At 34.5% G+C, this 20,413-nt stretch overlaps 1 protein-coding gene across 7 annotated transcripts in view; it reads left to right on the forward strand.

Moving 5' to 3' along the window:
• Dus1 (Dihydrouridine synthase 1) overlaps nucleotides 1–20,413 on the forward strand; it is a 358,334-nt gene that overhangs the window by 306,709 nt on the left and 31,212 nt on the right. For 6 of the 7 annotated variants that reach the window (XM_075364912.1, XM_075364914.1, XM_075364915.1 and 3 more), the window contains 3 exons: nucleotides 1,241–1,526; nucleotides 13,017–13,176; nucleotides 15,729–15,924. In XM_075364912.1, coding sequence (XP_075221027.1) covers nucleotides 1,314–1,526; nucleotides 13,017–13,176; nucleotides 15,729–15,924 — 569 coding nt within the window. In that variant the 5' untranslated portion in view covers nucleotides 1,241–1,313. Of the gene's footprint in view, nucleotides 1–1,240; nucleotides 1,527–13,016; nucleotides 13,177–15,728; nucleotides 15,925–20,413 lie in introns of those variants that run through there. The other variant, XR_012756237.1, reaches the window with a different exon arrangement.

Below are 20,413 nucleotides of genomic sequence, written 5' to 3' on the forward strand. Positions count from 1 at the left end.
TTTAGGCCTACTTTTTGCAATAACTCTGTTGTTTGTCGTCGAATTTTTACGACTAAAGTGTCATTTTGTTCACAAAAAAATGCTTCATAATTTTTATAGTATAACATAATTAGATAAACTAATCATTTCTAAGATATTTAAGATTGAAAAATTCAGTTAACCGCCGTTTTGAAATTTGTCAACGAAGGGTATCGTTTTGTTTTTCTTATTAAAAAATGTTAGTTTAAAATAAAGTTCAAAATTTTATTGCGTTATCTCCAATCGTTTTTGAAAAATAATGTTTTTCTTAAAAAACACAAAATGGCATTCGAATACGCGCGTGTTTTTTTATACCTAAGATGTCACACCTGTGACAGGTAAAAACAGCGCTATCTGTTGGACGTAAAAGCAACACACGCTATACTAAATATTTTACGATTCCATTTCAATGTTTCCGATTCGTGTGTCGGCTATAGACTAAAAAACTACTGGACCGATTTACGCGCGGGGAAGAAAGGAGAAAGGGAAAAATCGAAAAAGGTATAAGGGAAGAAGGGGAAAAACAAAAAAAGGGGTAAGGAAATGGAAAGGAGAAGGGAGAAAAAATGTAAGAAAGAGGAAAGGAAAGGGAAATAAGGGAAGGAAAGAGGGGAATGGGGAAGGGAATATGGTAAAAATGAAAATAGAAAGGGGAAAAAGGGAAAGGTTAAATTTTGTGAAGTTCCGTAATGTTCATTTTGTTAATGTTTTTTCACAGTTTCAATTGTGTTCATTTAATCTATATATATACTCAAATCTAGCAATAGCAAAGCATTGCCGGGTCGGCTAGACATTTATCACTTCGTAATTAGATATTATTCTTTAATATTTGAATGAATAATACAAGATTATGTATACCGTGTATATAAATGCTTTTAATGATTTCATATATGATAGTTAAAGAATGTATTTTATACGTTGATTCCATGAAGATCGATAAAAGAAGGCTGCCTGAATGTAGTGCGGAGCCGGGTTATATAGTGTGTACCGAGCCGAGTGTGAACTGATAGAAAGACCTTTAAATTTTAAACTCCTTCTTAAATAAATATTTAATAATATGCAGCGAGTGTGAACAGTAATCGGCCAAATTTCTAAATTAATAATAAATTACTTATCTGTACAACTTTCTGTCTGAAGTATGTATATTATTAACCGAGTTTATATTTTGTTTACGGTTTATTTCACCCGTGTAATAAATGTTTATGATTTTTCTTTTTTTTAGGAGCTGTAGAACCGGGTTTATAAATACTGTTATTTCCAGTCCGGCTCTTAACAATAACGACAGCAGTTCTGCAATGAGTGACATAATGGAACGGCTTGGACACCCGTGCTTTGTGGTTGCTCCTATGGTAGATGCTAGCGAGTTGGCGTGGCGTATTTTGAGTAGAAGACATGGGGCGCATCTGTGCTATACACCGATGTTACATAGTAATGTATTTGTTAGAGATAGTAGATATCGTAACGAATCGTTAGTCACATGCGAAGAAGATAGACCTCTCATTGTACAGGTAAGAAATGATTTTCTTCTTTTTGAATTCTACAAACTTAACGATTGCAGGCGTAAATACTTAGTACAATTATTATATCTTTTTTTAACGACACGAATTTTGTTGTATATAAAAAAAGCTGATAATATCGGTTGTAGGACTTTTCCGTCAAGTGTCTTTTTTCTGACGCACGGCTTACACGCAAAATTTAATGTAAATTATTTATCATTTTATTTAAATAATAGCTGAAGGGCGTGCCTAAGGCACGCCTCTGCGTAGCGGACGGAGTCACGTAATGGGATATTAGGTGTCCAAAATTAAACCTCTTGTGTAAAAACATTATTTTTGAATGACGAAAATTGAAATAACGAGAATTAAATTAGAAATTGAAACTAACGAATCGGGATTTTCCGCTAGTAATCGGTACATTCCGGTGCCTACGTTATGGTTATAGTTGATTATTTTATGAAGAAAAAGAATCGCATAAATAAATAAAAAATATGTAAAAAAAATGTTAAAAACACCGCTCTTAAATTAAATGCACTAAAACGTAAAAAATAATTTTTTGACGGTATCTCAAAATGGATTTGACTACAAGCTTTGGTGGCGAATGTGAAATTAAACGTTTGATGTTTTTGCCATTTTTCTTATGCGTGTTTGCACCCCAGTCTTTAGACTATTAATCACGCATAAGTAAAAATTGGTAAAAACATCGAATTTTTAATTTGAAGTTATGAATTTCACATAATCTTACATATCACCATCAAAGCTTGTTGTCAAATCCATTCTCATATACCGTCCTAAAATTATTTTCTACATATTAATGTGTTTCAAATAAGACTGATGTTTTAAAACGTTTTTTGTTTTTATATTTTTTATGTTCTACTTTTTAGTTTATACTTTAAAGCTGCGCTAGCGCACAGGTTTGAGCGTATTTAGCAAAAGATCGTACGGGTACGTTTTACGGTGGGTGAATGCAAACAAAACATAAAGCTAATCGATTTAATTTCCGGATAACGAAGATCCGGTCGTTCAAGAGTGTACCCGATGCGTTAAACAGTTAGCGTTCGACTTTCTGATACATCCGCCGTTTGAATAGTGAAAATCGGACGTGCGGTTGCCGAGATATTATGGTAGCGCCGTATCGCATCCCGTCAGTAATTTCTGAACGGCGCTCCTGTGGGGCGCTTGAAAATATGATCACCCGACGAGTACTACTGGGAGCGAATGGGGTTACCTTCCTGGGGATCGAGAAACTTTTTGAGAGCGCTAGGACCTAACGTTTTCGAAATATTTGCGAGTTTTCGTCCGAAAATTCGGTTAAAAAGTACTAAATTTTTCCAAAACTTGGGTTACTTTACTTCGTACAAGGAAGTAAAAAGGAGTCACAAAAAAGTGTATATTTGGCAGGGATGCCAACCTAACGAGCTAACGAGTAAGAAAAGAAGTGAGAATTTAGCAGGGATGCAACCTTTATTTAAAAATTAAACAACTCGACTAAATAATCTCATTTAAATACCCTAGGTATTAACAGTCTTGTATTCGGTTTTGCCATAGGATAAACGAGCATGATTTTATATCATATGAATATAGATCGATACTGTAACATAAGCAGTTTCAACTTTATGGTAAATACCATTTTATTAACCCTTTCACTGTTTGACCTCAACACCTTAAAAAATAAGAATTTCATTTTACTGTAAATAAAAATTGTATTATAGATCATATTTAAGAAATGCAAAGTGATGGCCGATAATCGGTAAAATCTATATAAATAAAAATGTAAATGTTCGTTTCTTGAAAAATGGGATAGTTCTTTTAAGAGATATCGAGAATTAAATTTTTTTCAAATTTTGTGAAAAAATAGGGTAATCATTTACAAGTTTATAAATGAAATCTGATGGGTTTTTTTTTTTTACTTCCTTGTACGAAGTAAAGGAAGTTTTGTAATCGCGAAAAATTTCAGATTTTAGCGGAAATATCTATTTTGACCATCCCTGAACCCATTTTGAGTAGTTTCGGCGTGACGTCTGAACGTATGTATCTCGCATAACTCAAAAACGATTAGCCGTAGGATGTAGAAATTTTGTATTTAGGACTGTTGTAATATCTAGTTGTGCATCTCCCCTTTTGATTGTAATCGACTGAACCAAAAGTGTCCAAAAAAGCCCAAAATCCAAAAGAAATGAGTTTTGGACTTTTTTTAAGTACAGTAATAAGCTCTCATCGAGAGCTTTTCAACAATATATCATAAGTAGTATTCATCGGTTCCACACTTATAACCAAATAAAAGTTTAATTTATGAAATATTTGGATCTTACAAGGGGAAAGCACATCGGTTCGAATCTGACTTCATATACATTTTTTTTTTAAATTTAAATATATTGATTTATTAATACTTATTAAACTGTAATTTTAAACAAATGTTTAAAATTTTACAACAAATAATAATCTGTATAAATAAAAATGTAAATGTTGGTTTCTTGAAAATCTTAATTCTGCGAAAGTAGTTCACCGATTGCTTTGAAATTTTGACACAACGATGTATTCGAATACGCGCATCCTTTTATATACCTAAGATGTCACACTTGACAGGTAAAAACAGCGCTATCTATTGGACGTAAAAGCAACACACGCTATACTAAACATTTTACGATTCCATTTCAATGTTTTCGATATATGTGTCCGCCATAGACTAAATACCCACTGGACCGATTTATCGCGGGGATAAAGGGAGAAAGGGAAAAATCGGAAAAGGGATAAAGGGGAAAAACAAAAAAACAAAAAACGGAAAAAATGAAATGGAAAGGTGATAAGAGAAAAAAATGAACGGGGAAATGGAAAGGGAACTTCGTAAAAATGTAACTGTGGAAAGGGGGAAAAGGGATAAAAGGAAAGGTTAAATTTTGTGAAATTCCGTAATGTTCATTTTGTTAATGTTTTATAAAACTTTCAATTGTGTTCATTTAAACTATTTTTTTTTTGTCTTTAGTCATTTGACTGGTTTAATGCAGCTCTCCAAGATTCCCTATCTAGTGCTAGTCGTTTCATTTCAGTATATCCTCTACATCCTACATCCCTAACAATTTGTTTTACATATTCCAAACGTTGCCTGTCTGCACAATTTTTTCCTTCTACCTGTCCCTCCAGTATTAAAGCGACTACTCCAGGATACCTTAATATGTGGCCTATAAGTCTGTCTCTTCTTTTAACTATATTTTTCCAAATGCTTCTTTCTTCATCAGTTCATTTGTCACTTTATCCACCCACTTGACTTCTAACATTCTCCTATAGCACCGCATTTCAAAAGCTTCTAATCGTTTCTTCTCAGGTACCCCGATCGTCCAAGTTTCACTTCCATATAAAAACATGCTCCAAACATGCACTTTAAAAAATGTTGAAATTAATTTTTGATGTAAGCAAATTATATTTCTGATTCGCCTGTGCTGTTCGGCATTTTATATCGCTCCTGCTTCGTCCATCTTTAGTAATTCTACCAAATAACAAAATTCTTGTACCTCCATAATCATTTCTCTCCCTTTTTTTATATCCACCGGTCCATCTTCATTATTTCTACTATGTTTCATTACTTTCGTTTTGTTCTTGTTTATTTTCATGCGGTAGCTCTTGTGTATGACTTCATCCGTGCTGTTCATTGTTTCTTCTAAATGTTTTTTACTCAGCTAGAATTAATCTATATATACTGAAATCTAGCAATAGCGAAGCATTGCCGGGTCTGCTGATTAATAATAAATATTAACAAAAAAAGCTCGGTTATTTACGGAACACACCTCGTATTTTTGTAATACTTTAAAGCAGAATCTTTGTTATTATAGAGCGATTATTATTTTAACTTAATAATTAGATTAATCTAATAAAAAAAAATGTATTTAATTAAAATTAATCGTTGTTCAAGGATACGTGTTTAGAAAGTGTTATACGTACTGATGTAATTATCTTAATATTTACATTAAATTAAACCAATATTAATGCTTAACTTACGTTATTATACCCTATGGATACATAAACTGCTCTTTGGAAGGTATCTAAATTAAATTAGTACCACCGATATCGGTTAAGGCATCGTGAAATAGATATTAATGAGGCATTGTCCTGTAATAAATCACAAATTTTAGCTTTAAATAATTCTTGCACTATGCTTTAATTTTCGGCTATTTATGACAGTAACGTTACACATTGTTAGGTTTATGCTTTTTTTTATAGGCCAATCAAATTACATTTTTACGTGCCAAAATTATTTTCCGTTAGATAAGACATGTAAATTATAAGAAAAATCCTGTAGAATTGATCGAACTACTTTTCTATCCTCTCATTTTTCCGCATCATTTTCGAAATGGTGTCTAAAGGCGAAAACCAGTTTTTTCATTTTAAAGAAAAACTAGACGTTTTACAAAAAAAATGTTTTAAATAAAAGCCGTAAAACTTTTAAGCCCTGCTCGATGTCAATTGATCAACAAACAAATTAGTTATTGCAAAACAAAATCCCGCTAAAAATAACCTTTTCTTCAATTATTAATATCTCTAAAATGAAAAAAAATGACGAAACTTCCAGTATATGTAGTCCTTCGCAAATAAAACGTACCTTTTTTGACTTTTGCAAAATATTCTATAGTTTTTGCAAAAATAGAGTTTTTAGAAAAAAATACGGTTTCTTAGAATTTGAATAACTCATACTGTTACGTGGCCCGTCCTTGGCTTGAAATTTTCTTTAAGAGTTGTATTAACCTGTGAAAATAGTGGGGGTATTTCAAGACAGTTGCAAATATGCGAAAAATCAACCAAAACGTCGACTTTATTTTTTACTCGAAAAACTTCAATTACATTGATAAACATAATTATTGTTTCCTAACGTACGATACGTGATTTTAATCTGTTTTTTGATGCTGAAAACAAATATGAACTCAGAATCTTTCTATCACCAACGATTTTTTGAAAAATTTTAAATTTTAATTAAAGGATTATTTAAGAAGTGTGTCTGGAATTTCTAAAAAAAATCCAAACGTACTGTAAAATATCCTTCATTACAATTTGCAAACAGACCTGTACGTGACAGTGAAATTATTCAGATTCCTGAGCCACCTGTGAATGTAATTGAAAATTTAGTAGCATCGATGCATTTATTATAAAAATATTGTAGCCATGATTGCTGAAAATCGGTTTAGTAGTTCTGAATATAAAAGGCGATTTACACGTCAACATACATACGTATTCACATTTTCTCGCGCAACTTTTGATGCCATTTTTCGGTTTTCTAGACGTAAGGGGGGTCAATTCATCAGATTCGGTGAAAAGCGGATATGACCAATTTTCACTGATCACCATACTATATAACTATAGCTGCTATGTAGGCGGGAAAATAAAAAGGAAATCGATAAATAAATATAAATTGGTCTATATTTTGGTTTTCTTTAAAGTTTTCTAATGAAAATTTTCTTTGTTTCTTTGCTCAAACGTATTCTTTACTGAAAATTAATAAATTATTTAAACAGTACTTGATTTTATAATGATATGCAAGTATATCAAGGTGCACAACTAGATGTTACAACAGTCCTAAATCCAAAATTTTAAAATCCTACGGCTAATCGTTTTTAAGTTATGCGACGTATGAGGTCTGTAAATAAAGTAACAAGATTGGTTCAGAAAAACATTTTATTTACAATTCAATTATACATGGACTCTATCATCTTCGAAATAGTTCCTTTGGGAAGCGACGCAGCGTCTCAAACGGACTCCCACTTTTCATAGCAGTGTTGGAACTCAGAAACTGGAATATCCTTAAAATGATAGGTTACATTTTTTTTTATGTTTTCTACTGTTCCAAAATCGTATCCTTTGAGGTGTTTTTTTAACTTCGGTAACACGAAAAAGTCGCAGGGACTCATGTCATGTGAATAAGGTGGTTGAGGAACTACAGGATTGTTTTTCTTTGCCTAAAACCGATTAATTGACAGTACAGTGTGACAAGGTGCACTGTCATGATGCAGCATCCAATTGTCTTTGATGGCTGGTCTCATGCAGGTAACTCTTTTCCGCAGTCTTTCAAGAATTTCTCGGTAAACATATTGATTTACAGTATGGACAATGCCATTACTATCGAAGAAATAAAAAAGCATGATTTGGGTTTTTATTTGTTAATTTTTGCTTTTTAGGGACGTGGGGAGTTTGAAGTGTGCCAGTCCTTGCTGTGGCGTTTTATTTCTGGGTCGTACTCAAATATCCAAGATTCATCACCATTTTTTTAGATCAGAATCAGTTTCAATTCGCCCTCAAAGATCGCAGCACACTTCCACCCCATTGTTTTTCTTTTCAAAAGTAAGATTTTTCGGGACCAATTTGACATAAACTTTTTCATGTCTAATTCGTTTGTCAAAATTTAATGGACTGTGGTACGGTAAAAATCATGCAACATTCTGACAGTTAATCGCCGGTCGTACCGTATCAAATCTCTGATTCGCTCTACATTGTTTTCACTTTTCGACAACGGTTTTCCAGGGCGTGGATCGTCCGCAAGTGATTCCCGGCCATCTGAAATTGCTTTAAACCACCTAAAAACTTAGGCTCGAGACACAGCATCATTTTCATACGCCTTTTTCAATTTTGGAAAGGTTTCCATAGCATTCTCACAGAGTTTAACGCAAAACTTGATTCCTAATTACTGCAACGCACATCAAAAACTCGTTTCAGGAAGTTTGTTTACGTCTCACGTGGCAGCAATAAACGAAAAATATTAATACATAATATAAATCAGCTGTTCATATAAACATATGTTTACTAGTAACTTTACAGTGTTGCCACTTTGGCTGCAAAAAAACTAGTCTCATTACTTTATTTACTGACCTCGTACATACATACTTATGTATAGATGTCACGCCAAATCAGTCAAAATGAATTCAGAGATGATCAGAATGGATATTTATGTTGAAATTTCTTTCAGAGATTTTTCGCGATTACAGTACTTCCTTTACTTCGTACAAGGAAATAGTTCTTTCTTTCTCTTTCCCGTTTAGTCTCCGGTAATTACCGTTCAGATAATACTTCAGAGGATATGTATGAGTGTAAATGAAGTGTAGTCTTGTACAGTCTCAGTTCGACCGTTCCTGAGATGTGTGGTTAATTGAAACCCAACCGCAAAAGAACACCGGTTCTTTGGTGTTCTTCCAAATCAGCTGATTTGGGAAGACACGTTCACCCCTAGACCAACCCGGTGGGTTAAGTACCAGGAAATGCTAAAAGTTAAATAAAATTTGAAATTCCTCAATTAAATATCCTGCGTCTTTAAAAAAAAATATCCTTCTGGACTGCCACTGTACCATTGCTATTATTGTCTTTATTTATTAATTACATATTTAATTTTTATTTGACTTTCGTACATGCAAAAAACATAATTTTTTATGTCAATTAAAATGAAACATAAAACCGCATATTATCATAAAATGAAATTAAGTTTTATTTTATTTATATTTGTTAAATATAAGTCTGCTGATTAATACTGTAAGAGAAAAAATGTCTATTATCAAGAATAAACAAGTGTTAAATTTCTAACATCATAACACAGCAGTCATTTTCTTCAACAAATTACATGACTAGAATTCCTCAAGGACATTTATATGTCGGGGAAAATCTTAATTTGCATGGTCGGTTATCGTGCAAACATTTACTACGCCTTTTAAATTTTAAATCGTTTCCATTTAAATTTTAAATCGCATCCTTTTAAAGGTTAAATACCTCTGCTTAAAAATTCTTTGTAATTTATGGCTATCTATTAATTTTTTCCACTTTATTTATGTTTTTTTTATATTTTCATACATAAAAAATATTTTTATCATTAAAATTTCTGTTATTGATTTTTTGTCATTTATGAATTTTAATCATATTTTTTCCTTTTTTATTCTCTGTCGCAAACTGCCCGTATGAGTTATTTAAATTTGTTTTTTACAATTGATTGAAAATCAAGTAATCAGTTTGAATAAAGTTTAAAATTTATATTTTATTTTATCTTCATCTAAAAACACTATTACCGATTCAAAAAAAAGAGAAGATTTGTAGGTAAATTTCATTGTAATGATACCATAATTCGACTTCCGGAAAATTTCGATGTATCTCCGCGTTTCATATCCCCCAGACCCCCAAAACCACAGTCAGTTAAAATGTTTATATATTCAATTTCTTGTGGACACGGTAACTGCCGTAATTTTGCGCCAATTACTTTCAAATTTTTCCCTAAAAATAACTCGACCCAAAATCTCGGTCGAGTTCGTTAACGGGAAAAATCGTACCGTGGGGGTGGAAATTGGGTATGTTTTTCGATAAAACAAAATGTCGCTATAACTTTTTTATTAAGTAAAATATCGATTTCGTTTAAAGTTCCTACTACTCTTTAGATAAGGGCCTATAAGTAAAAATCTTTTGATATAACCAACCATTGGCCCACGGGGTGGAAAAAATGGGGTCTCGAAGAAAAAAATCATACCTTCCTTAATATCAACAGTATCGAATCGGTTTAAAGTGGACGTTAGTCCTTTAAACATTACCTAAAACTTTTGTCTGAAACAATTTTTTATGTGACCAACCCTTATGGCAAGGGATGACCAAAAACAAAAAAACAAAATATCACTATTACTTTCTTATTAAGTAAATTATTGAATTCGTTTTAAGTTCTTACTATTCTTTGGGTAAGGGCCTAAAACTTATCGAAGTAAAGTTTTTTGATATAACCAACCATTGGCCCAGTGATTGGAAAAAATGAGGATTCGAAGGCAAAAAAAATCGTACCACCCGTACTACTAACAGTGTCGAATCGGGTTAAAGTAATCGTTTGTCCTCGGATACTTTCGTCTATAACCATTTTTGATGTGACCATCCCTTACGCTTAGGGATGATTAAAATATTGCTGGGATTGTAAGAAGATCGGGCTTGTCGTATGCTAAACGTGCAACCGTTGTCTTATTGAGTAAATTTGAAGTTTTTCTTAACTTTAACGTGGAAATATTTTTTATACCCAACTTGTTTTTCCGTGCCTCCCGGAACCAGACAAGCATGAATACGGTTCCGGGAGGTGCCTTTGTCTCTAGGTGCCAGACGAGGGAAATGCCAGGCCCGGCTACGCCGTTCCCGGCCTCCATCACCCAGCAACCGGTACACGGTCCTTTGTGCTTCGCCTCTATCGCACTTCGTCACCACCGTCCACCCGTGCAAGCACGGGCGAACGGCAGCTCCGGATAGAGCTGTCCTTCACCCGCTCGCTTTCCGATATTTCAGTTGCAGTATTCCCGACACAAACCCGGTCACAGTGTCGAAGTCCACCGAACTGCGTAACGTCGTTCCAACGATGGTCCCCACCTCGTGATGCCCAGTTCGGCGTTCCTCGTCCCACCGCGAGCACTGGAATATCTCGTGTTCCGGCGTGTCTAATTAGCTATTTAGCATCGGTGAAATCTACCTCCGTATTCCGGCGTGCCGAAAGGGATTTTTTTTTAATTAATTCAATTTCTTCAGGAAAAAATTGTTTACGGAAAAAGTGACGAAGTATTTTAACGGAAATATTTAGTGTCGTACGGTTGGCAGCATTGTGTTCCACCTAACCTCCTCTGTAACCACATGTTCTTGGATTGTTGATATCTCGTTTAATTTTCCTGTTATTGTTATTTTATTGCGACGTCTTTAAGTTTGTAACGTGCGATTTCCCTAAGCGACGATTCAACCTAAAATTTTGCGTGAAACTAGGGAAAACTTTCACAAAAGCATTTCAGTTTTTTAAATTAGCTTACGGAGAATGCTCTGGGTCGTACGCAATGTTACGAATGGTTTTCACGATTTAAAACTGGTCGTCAGTCGATAGAAGATGACCCTTGACCAGCAAGTTCTTCGACTTCAACCGATGACACATAAGATCACAAAATCAACGATCTACTGCGCTAAAAATCGCCGATAGACCGTCAGAGAATTTTCAGAAGAGATATGCATCTCGATTTCATAATGCCGTGACATTTTGACTAAAATATTGAACCGTGCATCGAGTTGCAACAAAGTTTGTTCCTCGTTTGATCGAATAGCAGAAAGAACATCGAGTGAATTTTGTCGGCTGCTTCTTGAACACGCCCATCCCGATGAAACATTCATGCAAAGAATCATAACGGCAGATGAAAGCCGGGTTTACGGTTACCAGATCTAGACAAAAGGTGAATGATCACAGTGGATCGGCAAAGAATCTGCACGCCTTTAGCAAGCATATCAGTCTCGATCTAATGTCAAAGAGTTTTGCAAATATTATTTTTTAATTGTTTACAAATGCGCCTAAGAAAAATAATAAGACCTTAATTAGGCCTCGAGATACTGAGAATGACCTTGCTGTACAGTCCCACCCTCTTCACATTTCAAGTTCAGAATTTAACGGCATCAATGCCGCATTAATAGAAGTAATTGCCTGAATTTGGTCAAAATTGGTCCAGTAGTTCTGAAGATATAAGGTGTGAAAAACAGAACACACTCGTACATACGAACATCTGGAAAATTTCCATCCGTTTTTTTTGTAGGTTCTTAGGTCTAGAAAAACGTGAAGATCCGGTAAAAACCCCATATGACCAATTTGGATCGATTACAGTACTTTTCCTTCTACACCTGTAGCTCTTCTACAGTGGTTCACAGGAAAGTAAAACTTTTTGCAAAGTCGCACTGTTAACTGAAAAAGATGCTGTTGTAGTCGTCTGCTTTGTTGTGACGTCACAAGTGAGCGGTAGAATTAAATAAATTAATAATATTTAAAGTGTAAAAAAAGTAACTCGGTCTGGCTAGGTCTCGAGCTCGAACGACCCGTCGACTCGGTACCTTGTGCGTTAAGCCTCGTGGGTATACCAGTTTTCCGACCGTACGAGCGAAATTTCTTCTACGTAAGTTGTGGAATTACATTAGTTTAGTTAGTGCTAATCGTCGCCGATAGTACTGCCACAACCGCGCGAATTAAATACGGTATGCGCGCACGGTTTAGTTCGTTAGTACACGTCTCGTGGTGGTCAGGTGTATACTTGTTATATTTAAAATATCTATCGATATATATCGAAGGTTTGGTAAAATTTAGTACTTTTTTACCGGATCCGAATTTTCGGACGAAAAATGGAAATATCCTGAAAACGGTTGGTCCTAGCGCTCTGAAAATTTTTTCGACATGAAATGTGAAAACAGAAATTTTTCGCGATCACAATACTTCCTTTACTTTCTACAAAGAAGTAAACCAAACATGTATCTAAATTTTTTATTTTAAAGGACCTTCTTTGCTGATTATTATTCTATTATAGATATTACAACAAAGAGCGAGTTTTTTCCATTGTACTCTATAACCTTTGAAATCATTCATTAAAACTCTAACCCAAATACGTCATATTTTTTCCATTCAAATGTATCGATTGTATGTTAATATATATTGTATTATATTTGTATATATATATATATATATATCGTATATAATCATTTGAAATAAGATTTGCAATGTGTTAGTTTTGTGGAAACAGTGCACAGACGTTACTGAAAGCTGGACTTTTGGCTGAAGAACATTGTGATGCAATCGATATTAATTTGGGTTGTCCACAAGCTATCGCCAGACGAGGTCGTTATGGTTCATTTCTACAAGATGATTGGAAGTTACTTCATGAAATCGGTATGTTATTGTTTAAAATATTTGTACACATTTTTTTTTGTCTTCAGTCATTTGACTGGTTTGATGCAGCTTTCCCAAGATTCCGTATCTAGTGGCAGTCGTTTCATTTCGGTATATCCCCTACATCCTATACATCCGTAAAAATTTGTTTTACATATTCCAAACGTTGCCTCCCTGCATAATTTTTCCTTTCTACCTGTCCCTCCAATATTAAAGCGACTATTCAAGGATGCCTTAATATATGGTCTACAAGTCTATCTCTTCTTTTAACTATATTTTTCGAAGTACTTTTCTTTTCAATTGGCCGGAACATCTCTTCATTTGTCACTTTATCCACCCGTGTCATTTTTAACAGTCTCCTATACTCTGCATTTCAAAACTCCGATCATCCAAGTTTCTCTTTCATATAAAGCTACGCTCCAAACATATACTTTCAAAAATCTTTTCCTGACATTTAAATTAATTTTTTATGTAAACAAAATATATCCTGACTGAAGGCTCGTTTTGCCTGTGCTATTCGGCATTTTATATCGCTCCTGCTTTGTCCATCTTTAGTAATTCTATTTCCTAAATAACAAAATTCTTCTACTTCCATAATATATTTTCTTCCTATTTTCACATTCAGTGGTCCATCTACATTACTTCTACTACACTTCATTACTTTCGTTTTGTTCTTGTTTATTTGCTTGCGTAGAACTTTTCATCCACGTCGTTCGGTGTTCCTTTTAATTTTTTTTTACTCTCGGTCAGAATTACTATATCATCAGCAAATCGTAGCATCTTTATCTTTTCACCTTGTACTGTTACTCCGAATCTAAATTATTCTTTAACATCATTAACTGCTAGTTCCATGTAAAGATTAAAAAGTAACAGAGATAGGGAACATCCTTGTCGGACTCCCTTTCTTATTACGGCTTCTTTCTTATGTTCTTCAATTGTTACTGTTGCTGTTTGGTTCCTGTACATGTTAGCAATTGTTCTTCTATCTCTGTACTTTTACTCTAATTTTTTTTCTAAATTGCTGAACATTTTATTTCATTCTACGTTATCGAATGCCGTTTTCCAAGTCTATAAATGCCAATTATGTCGGTTTGGTTTTCTTTACTCTTCCTTCTATTATTAATCTGAAGCCTAAAATTGCTTCCCCTTGTCCCTATACTTTTCCTGAAACCAAATCGGTCTTCTCCTAACACATCTTCTACTCTTCTCTCAATTCTTCTGTACAGAATTTTAGTAAGAAGTTTATTAATTCATCAGGATTTATAATCAGTTACCATTTATCCAGTGTCGGCTCGTAGCTAAAATTAAATTGTGTGCTGCTCCAGAAAATGTTTTTTGGGTCCTTTTCAAGGCCATGGGCAAAAATTTCTGTAAAATAAAAAAAAAACGGAAAAAAATGAATCAAATAGAATAGCTGGAAGGAGGATAATAATATAATTTTAAACTTTATCACATTCAAGAATATGGTACGCGGTTTAACCGAATAAATAATAAAGTGTCAATACAGATAATATTTTTTAGTATTATTAGATAATAACTTAATAAAATGTCCTCTTAAAATCCTGTAGTACAACGGTCCTTAGTTTAAATTTCTACGTACACAGAAATTAGTTTTTACCAATTACCTTCTCTTTCGCCCTTTTTAGCGTGTTTTTGAACAGATTTGGCGATCAAAGAGCCCTTTCATTCCGCCATCTTTTGATCGCTACTGAAAAAACAACTAAACCCCTTTTATATTCCTTCCACCGACTAAATTGAAAAGGGCAACGGAGAAGGAACGTTCCATACACACGCGGAGTAAAAAAAAATTACCTTCCACGAGCACGCCAGGGTCGACACTGCGGGAGCGACTGTGCTCTCACACTCTCGCGTGCATCTTCCTATGTGTGCATGCGTATAACAGCCAAACACCATGCTGCATGCTGCTGGAAGTGTGAAGCGTACAGTTCCGTACAAATATTTTCGTATCTTTTTCATAAACTGGGGGATGGCTACTGATATTAAACTTAAGGATTATATATCGTACAAGTATAAAGAAACAATTAAAGAAAAAAGGACTCGTTATATTAGATTTTATCGATATGTCTAGTGGAAACTGGAGGTGCTGCAGATCCACAATGCCCATACGCGAGCCGTCACTTCATACGAATATTTCTTGCTTCTTTTATTAGAAGTTAAATCCGTATCGCTACTATTTTTTTAATTTATTAATGAAATAATTTACTGTAGAAGAAACCAAAATAAAATTGGTAAGCGATCATATAACCTTCCAAAATAACCAAGATATCTTCTGGGAATACTTGAAATGGAGGGAAACAGCAGTGATGCAACATAACAAAATTAAAAATTACCTCTTGTTCATGATTTCAAAAATGTTTTTAATAGTTGTTTATAACAAGAAAACACACACATTTCTGTAGTTTGGTTAACAGATTAAAGCAGTAAATGATAACAGTATTTATTATTAATAAAAGATCTATTTGCATCTCTCAGAATTCAATTTGCTGAATTATATATAATTTTTCTAATACATATATATTTTTTTTTTGCAGTTAGTACATTACATAATGGATTAAATATACCTGTGACATGCAAAGTACGAGTTTTTGAAAGTGTAGAAAAAACTGTTGCATACGCAAAGATGTTAGAAACTGCCGGATGCCAAATGCTTACTGTTCATGGTAGGACAAAGGAACAGAAAGGGCCTCTCACTGGAATTGCAAGTTGGGAACATATTCGTGCTGTAAGGTAATTTATTATTGTATAATTTAACGTTTATCAATTATTATTTACTAATTTGTTTAAATATGTTAGATAAGTTATTAGATATAAGTAATTACGAGAAGTTATCTCTAAATTAAAGACCGTTTTATTGTAAAAATATTTATTCTAAAAACTTTGTAAATATTTTTTATTTCTCTTAAACTACTTCTCTATTTAATCGCCACATGAATCAAGACATATATCGTATCGATACACCAGCTTCAATATACCCTCATCGTATTCTTCTTAGCCACTGATTAACACCATTTTTAACTTCATCGTTACTCGCGAATTGCTTACCGCTCAAAAATTCTTTTAATTCCCCAAACAGATGGTAATCAGAAGGGGCTAAATCCCAACTATATGGTGAGTGATCGTCAATTTCCCATCCAAATGTTCTCAGTAAATCACGTGTCGAACCCGCAATCATGCAGCAGGACGACGCCGTCGGTTAGCCGTCCACGTCGCCGATTTTGAATGGCGCGCCGTAACTTGCGTAGAGTTTCGCAGTAGGCTTCTACATTTATAGTCGTTCCACGCGGCATGAAATCGTTCAATAGTATGCTAAACCGATCCCGAAGACTGTGACCATCAGTTTGCGTCCAAATGACTGCGGCTTGACCTTTGTCGGTCTGGTTTGTGATTGATGATGACGCTATTCACTTGACCGCCGTTTTCTCTCTGAATGAAATCCATGTTTCATCGCCGAAAACGATCGAATTAAGAACTTATCATCTTTTTCTGTGTAACGCATCAGAAATTGCAAAGCAGATACCGTTCCGATACTTTTGTGACGTTCCGTTAAGGGCACCCGACGTGTACAAACCTTTATGAAGCCTCGATGGTCATGAACGATGCGACCGTTAACAGCTGTTGAAACATCAGGAAAAGAATGGCCAGGTCAAAAATCGTTGAGCGACGATCTTTTCTGATTTCTTCTTCGACGCGTTTCAACAAATCCTAGGTGATTATCGAGGGCCTCTCGAACGTTCTTCATCGTGCACATTAATTCTGTTATTTCTAAACCTTTCACACCATTTTCGATCGTTTCTTTCATTCATTACATTATCAGCGTACATAGCAACCTAAAAAAATTGCAAAAAAAGCCGGTGTAACGTTTTGATGGTTTAAAAATCGTATGACCACGTATTTCACAGTCTGGGGCAACATCGATTTTCCTATTCATTTTATAACGTAATAACTCACACGTAATCAAAGATACTACAACGCGACAACTTACAGACAACAATGCATTGTGTACGTTACTCACGTGGCCATGAACGACACAGGTTCGCCAATCTTAAGGAAAGAAATTTCCCAGTGGTCTTTACTTTAGAGATATCACTCGTATTATAATAAAATGTTGTCAGGTCAAAGTATTTTCAAATTTGTTTATCAAAGGCCTGCAAATAAAAACCGAATTTAAAACAATCTCATTTATAAAAAAAATTAATCAAATTTTCACCATTTTATAAATAGAAAGGGCCAATCAGGATTTACAAAATCTTTTAATCGCGTGGATGAACGAAAACGATACAAAGAAATGGTCAGATGGTTTGCCCATTGTTCAGGTTTTTTGTAAAAATATTTTTCTATTCAACTTTCTTCATCGGTGCATGCTAATTAGGTGAATTTAATTAATTACCCCATGTTGGAGAATAACATTTATCCGAAAAATATGTATATTTAACGTTAATTAAAATCGAGCGTAGGGTATGTTTGGCTTAAATATAATCTTCCTTTTTTTAACAGGATTTATCGTAACGTATTTACCTTAGAGATTTGTATCGGATGATTTTTTTTTAATTTTTAATTATCATTTCGACCCCTACAACAGCTTTTCTGCATTTGTCGACGTAAGGAGTGTTTCGGGATGTATTCCTCGAACTTCAAGTACTCATTCAGGACACCAAAATGAGTAATAAAGTTCATATCGACAAAAATAAGTCCTTATTTTTTTTAATTTTTCTTCTGAATGCCATTTTGTGATTTTTACAAACAATATTTCACAGGAACCGGTAAACCTATTTTAATTAAATTTCATAGATCTAAGTCTAGTGTCTTCTACAAAATAAAAAACTTTGATAACGTCACCTTCAAAAATATCAAAATGGCAGCCATCTTAATTTTTTAATATTCAATATACTTGTAATTATTTGTTTGATCAAATTTTTACTTATAAGAAAATTTATTAAACATTTTATTTTGAACAAAACGACACCTCAGTTGTAAAAATCGGTTGACAAACAATCAAGTTACTGCAGACAATTAACCCGCCATTACTCTTTCGCACCGTAATGCAAGGTGATAATTTTTTGCCTGTTTTTATTTCCTCCACCAACTAAATGTAATAAAAGTATTAATAATAAATTTTAATAGTAACTAGAAAATAGGCGGGCCTAAGGCCCCCCCGCGAAAACGTTACACAGCTTACATTTCGTTGCACATGATTTCGTTAAATATTTTTTGATGATTTACAAAGCGTATGATTCCACGTGTTTCACAGTCGGCGGTAACATCGATTCTCCTATTCATTTTGTAACGTAATAATTCACACCTAATCAAAGATACTACAACGCGATAACAATGCAGTGTGTACATTACTAACGTGGCCATGAACGACACAGCTTCGCCAACCTTAAGGAGAGAAATTTCCCAGCGATCTTTACTTTAGAGATATCCTTTGTATTATAATCGGCTCAGCTTTCCCTTAATATAATTTACACGGTTCCCAGAGGTAGGAAAAATCTTTAAATGTCAGGAAATATAAATTTAGTCAGGAATTTTTGAAAAAATCAGAAGTCAAGAAAATCTTTTTTAAATTTCAGAGAATTGCATCTTTGTTACCGAATTAAGATTACGTTAGTTGTTAATGAAGTATTTTTTAATTAATCATGACCTCGTAGGGAAAGACCCCAATCAGGGTTGACCACACACCGGATACCAAAGAAGGCACTAAAGGTATTCTTCACGACGTGTTGAAGGTGTTTCTTAAATTCTAATCTTTCATCAAAAAACACCCCGAGGTATTTTTGAACCTGAACACAAGTTTATATGCTGACCTTTTTTGTTAAAAGAGGTGGAGGAACCCCATGTACAGGTGCCAAGGCAGTATTGGACTTGCTAACAGGTTCCGCAAGGGGGTTATTAAGTGCGTATGTGTTCCTGCGCACTATCGACTAAATCTCTATCCCTGCTGGAAACCACTTATATGGCATTATTTCAGGACACTCAACACAAAAGTCATACACGGACAACAAATTAAACCAAAAAGATCAACAATAACGCACAAAAACATCAAACACGCCAATATATCAAGGAAAAACCGAAAGGACTGCACCAAAATTGTCCAAAAAATTTGGATTTTGAACTTTTTCCTAACTGCAGTAATAACCCTTTATTGAGAGCTTTTCAACGATATATCATAAGCGGTACTTATTTTCATCGGTTCCACAGTTATAGCCAAAAAAAATGTAATTAATGAAAAATTTTGTTCTTACAAGGGGAAGGCACATCGGTTCGAATCGGACTTCATCTGCTTTTTTTATTTTTTTTAATTTAAATATATTGATTTATTAACCTCTGATTGTAAAAAAAAAAATTACGATAAATAATAATTCAATAATAATAAAAAAAAATAAATATGAAAAAAATGTCAAAACTTAACGAAATAAAATTTTATGTACTTTTCATTAAAAAAAAACACGTGTATATGTACGAGAGTAAGTCAATTATTTTCCGCAATGTAGTTATAAGTTTTATTACAATACAAATAGGAAACTTACATGTACATCATTTTTCAACATAGTCCCCTTGCATTTCAACGCACTTGGTCCATCGTTGCACAAGCTTCCTGATTCCCTCATAAAAGAAGGTTTTCGATTGAGCTGCGAGCCAGGAATGCACCGCTTCTTTCACCGTTTCATCCGAGGCAAATCGACGGCCCCTTAATGACTTTTTGAGCTGACCAGACAGGCGGTAGTCAGAAGGGGCAAGATCAGGACTATACGGAGGATGAGCCGGTACTTCAAAGTCGACTTTCTGGAGCGTTTCAGCAGTGCGGGCAGCAGTATGTGCAACAACACAACACATTTCGACAGCAGTCTTCGGCGTTTGCTTTGAACGCAGGCTTCATCTTGGCATTAAGCATCTCACTGTAACACGCACTGTTTATTGTCATGCCCCTTTCCTTATAATGTTCCGGTACCTCATAATGTGAGTCCCAAAATCCCGTAGCGTCGGTTTTCCTGCGGACGGTTGGGTCTTGAACTTTTTTTGCAGGGCGAATTTGGATGTTTCCATTCCATAGTCTGCCGTTTACTCTCCGGCTCGTAACGATGGATCTGTGTTTCCTCACCCGTGACGATTCTGTCTAAGAAGATGTCCCGTTCGTTACCGTAGCGATCCAAATATTTTTAGCAGATGTCCAAGCGCCGTTTGTTTATGCAACTGGGTGAGTTGTTTTGGGACCCAT

This window comes from Lycorma delicatula, chromosome 4 (assembly GCF_047948215.1).
Source record: "Lycorma delicatula isolate Av1 chromosome 4, ASM4794821v1, whole genome shotgun sequence".
Classification (NCBI taxonomy): domain Eukaryota; kingdom Metazoa; phylum Arthropoda; class Insecta; order Hemiptera; family Fulgoridae; genus Lycorma; species Lycorma delicatula.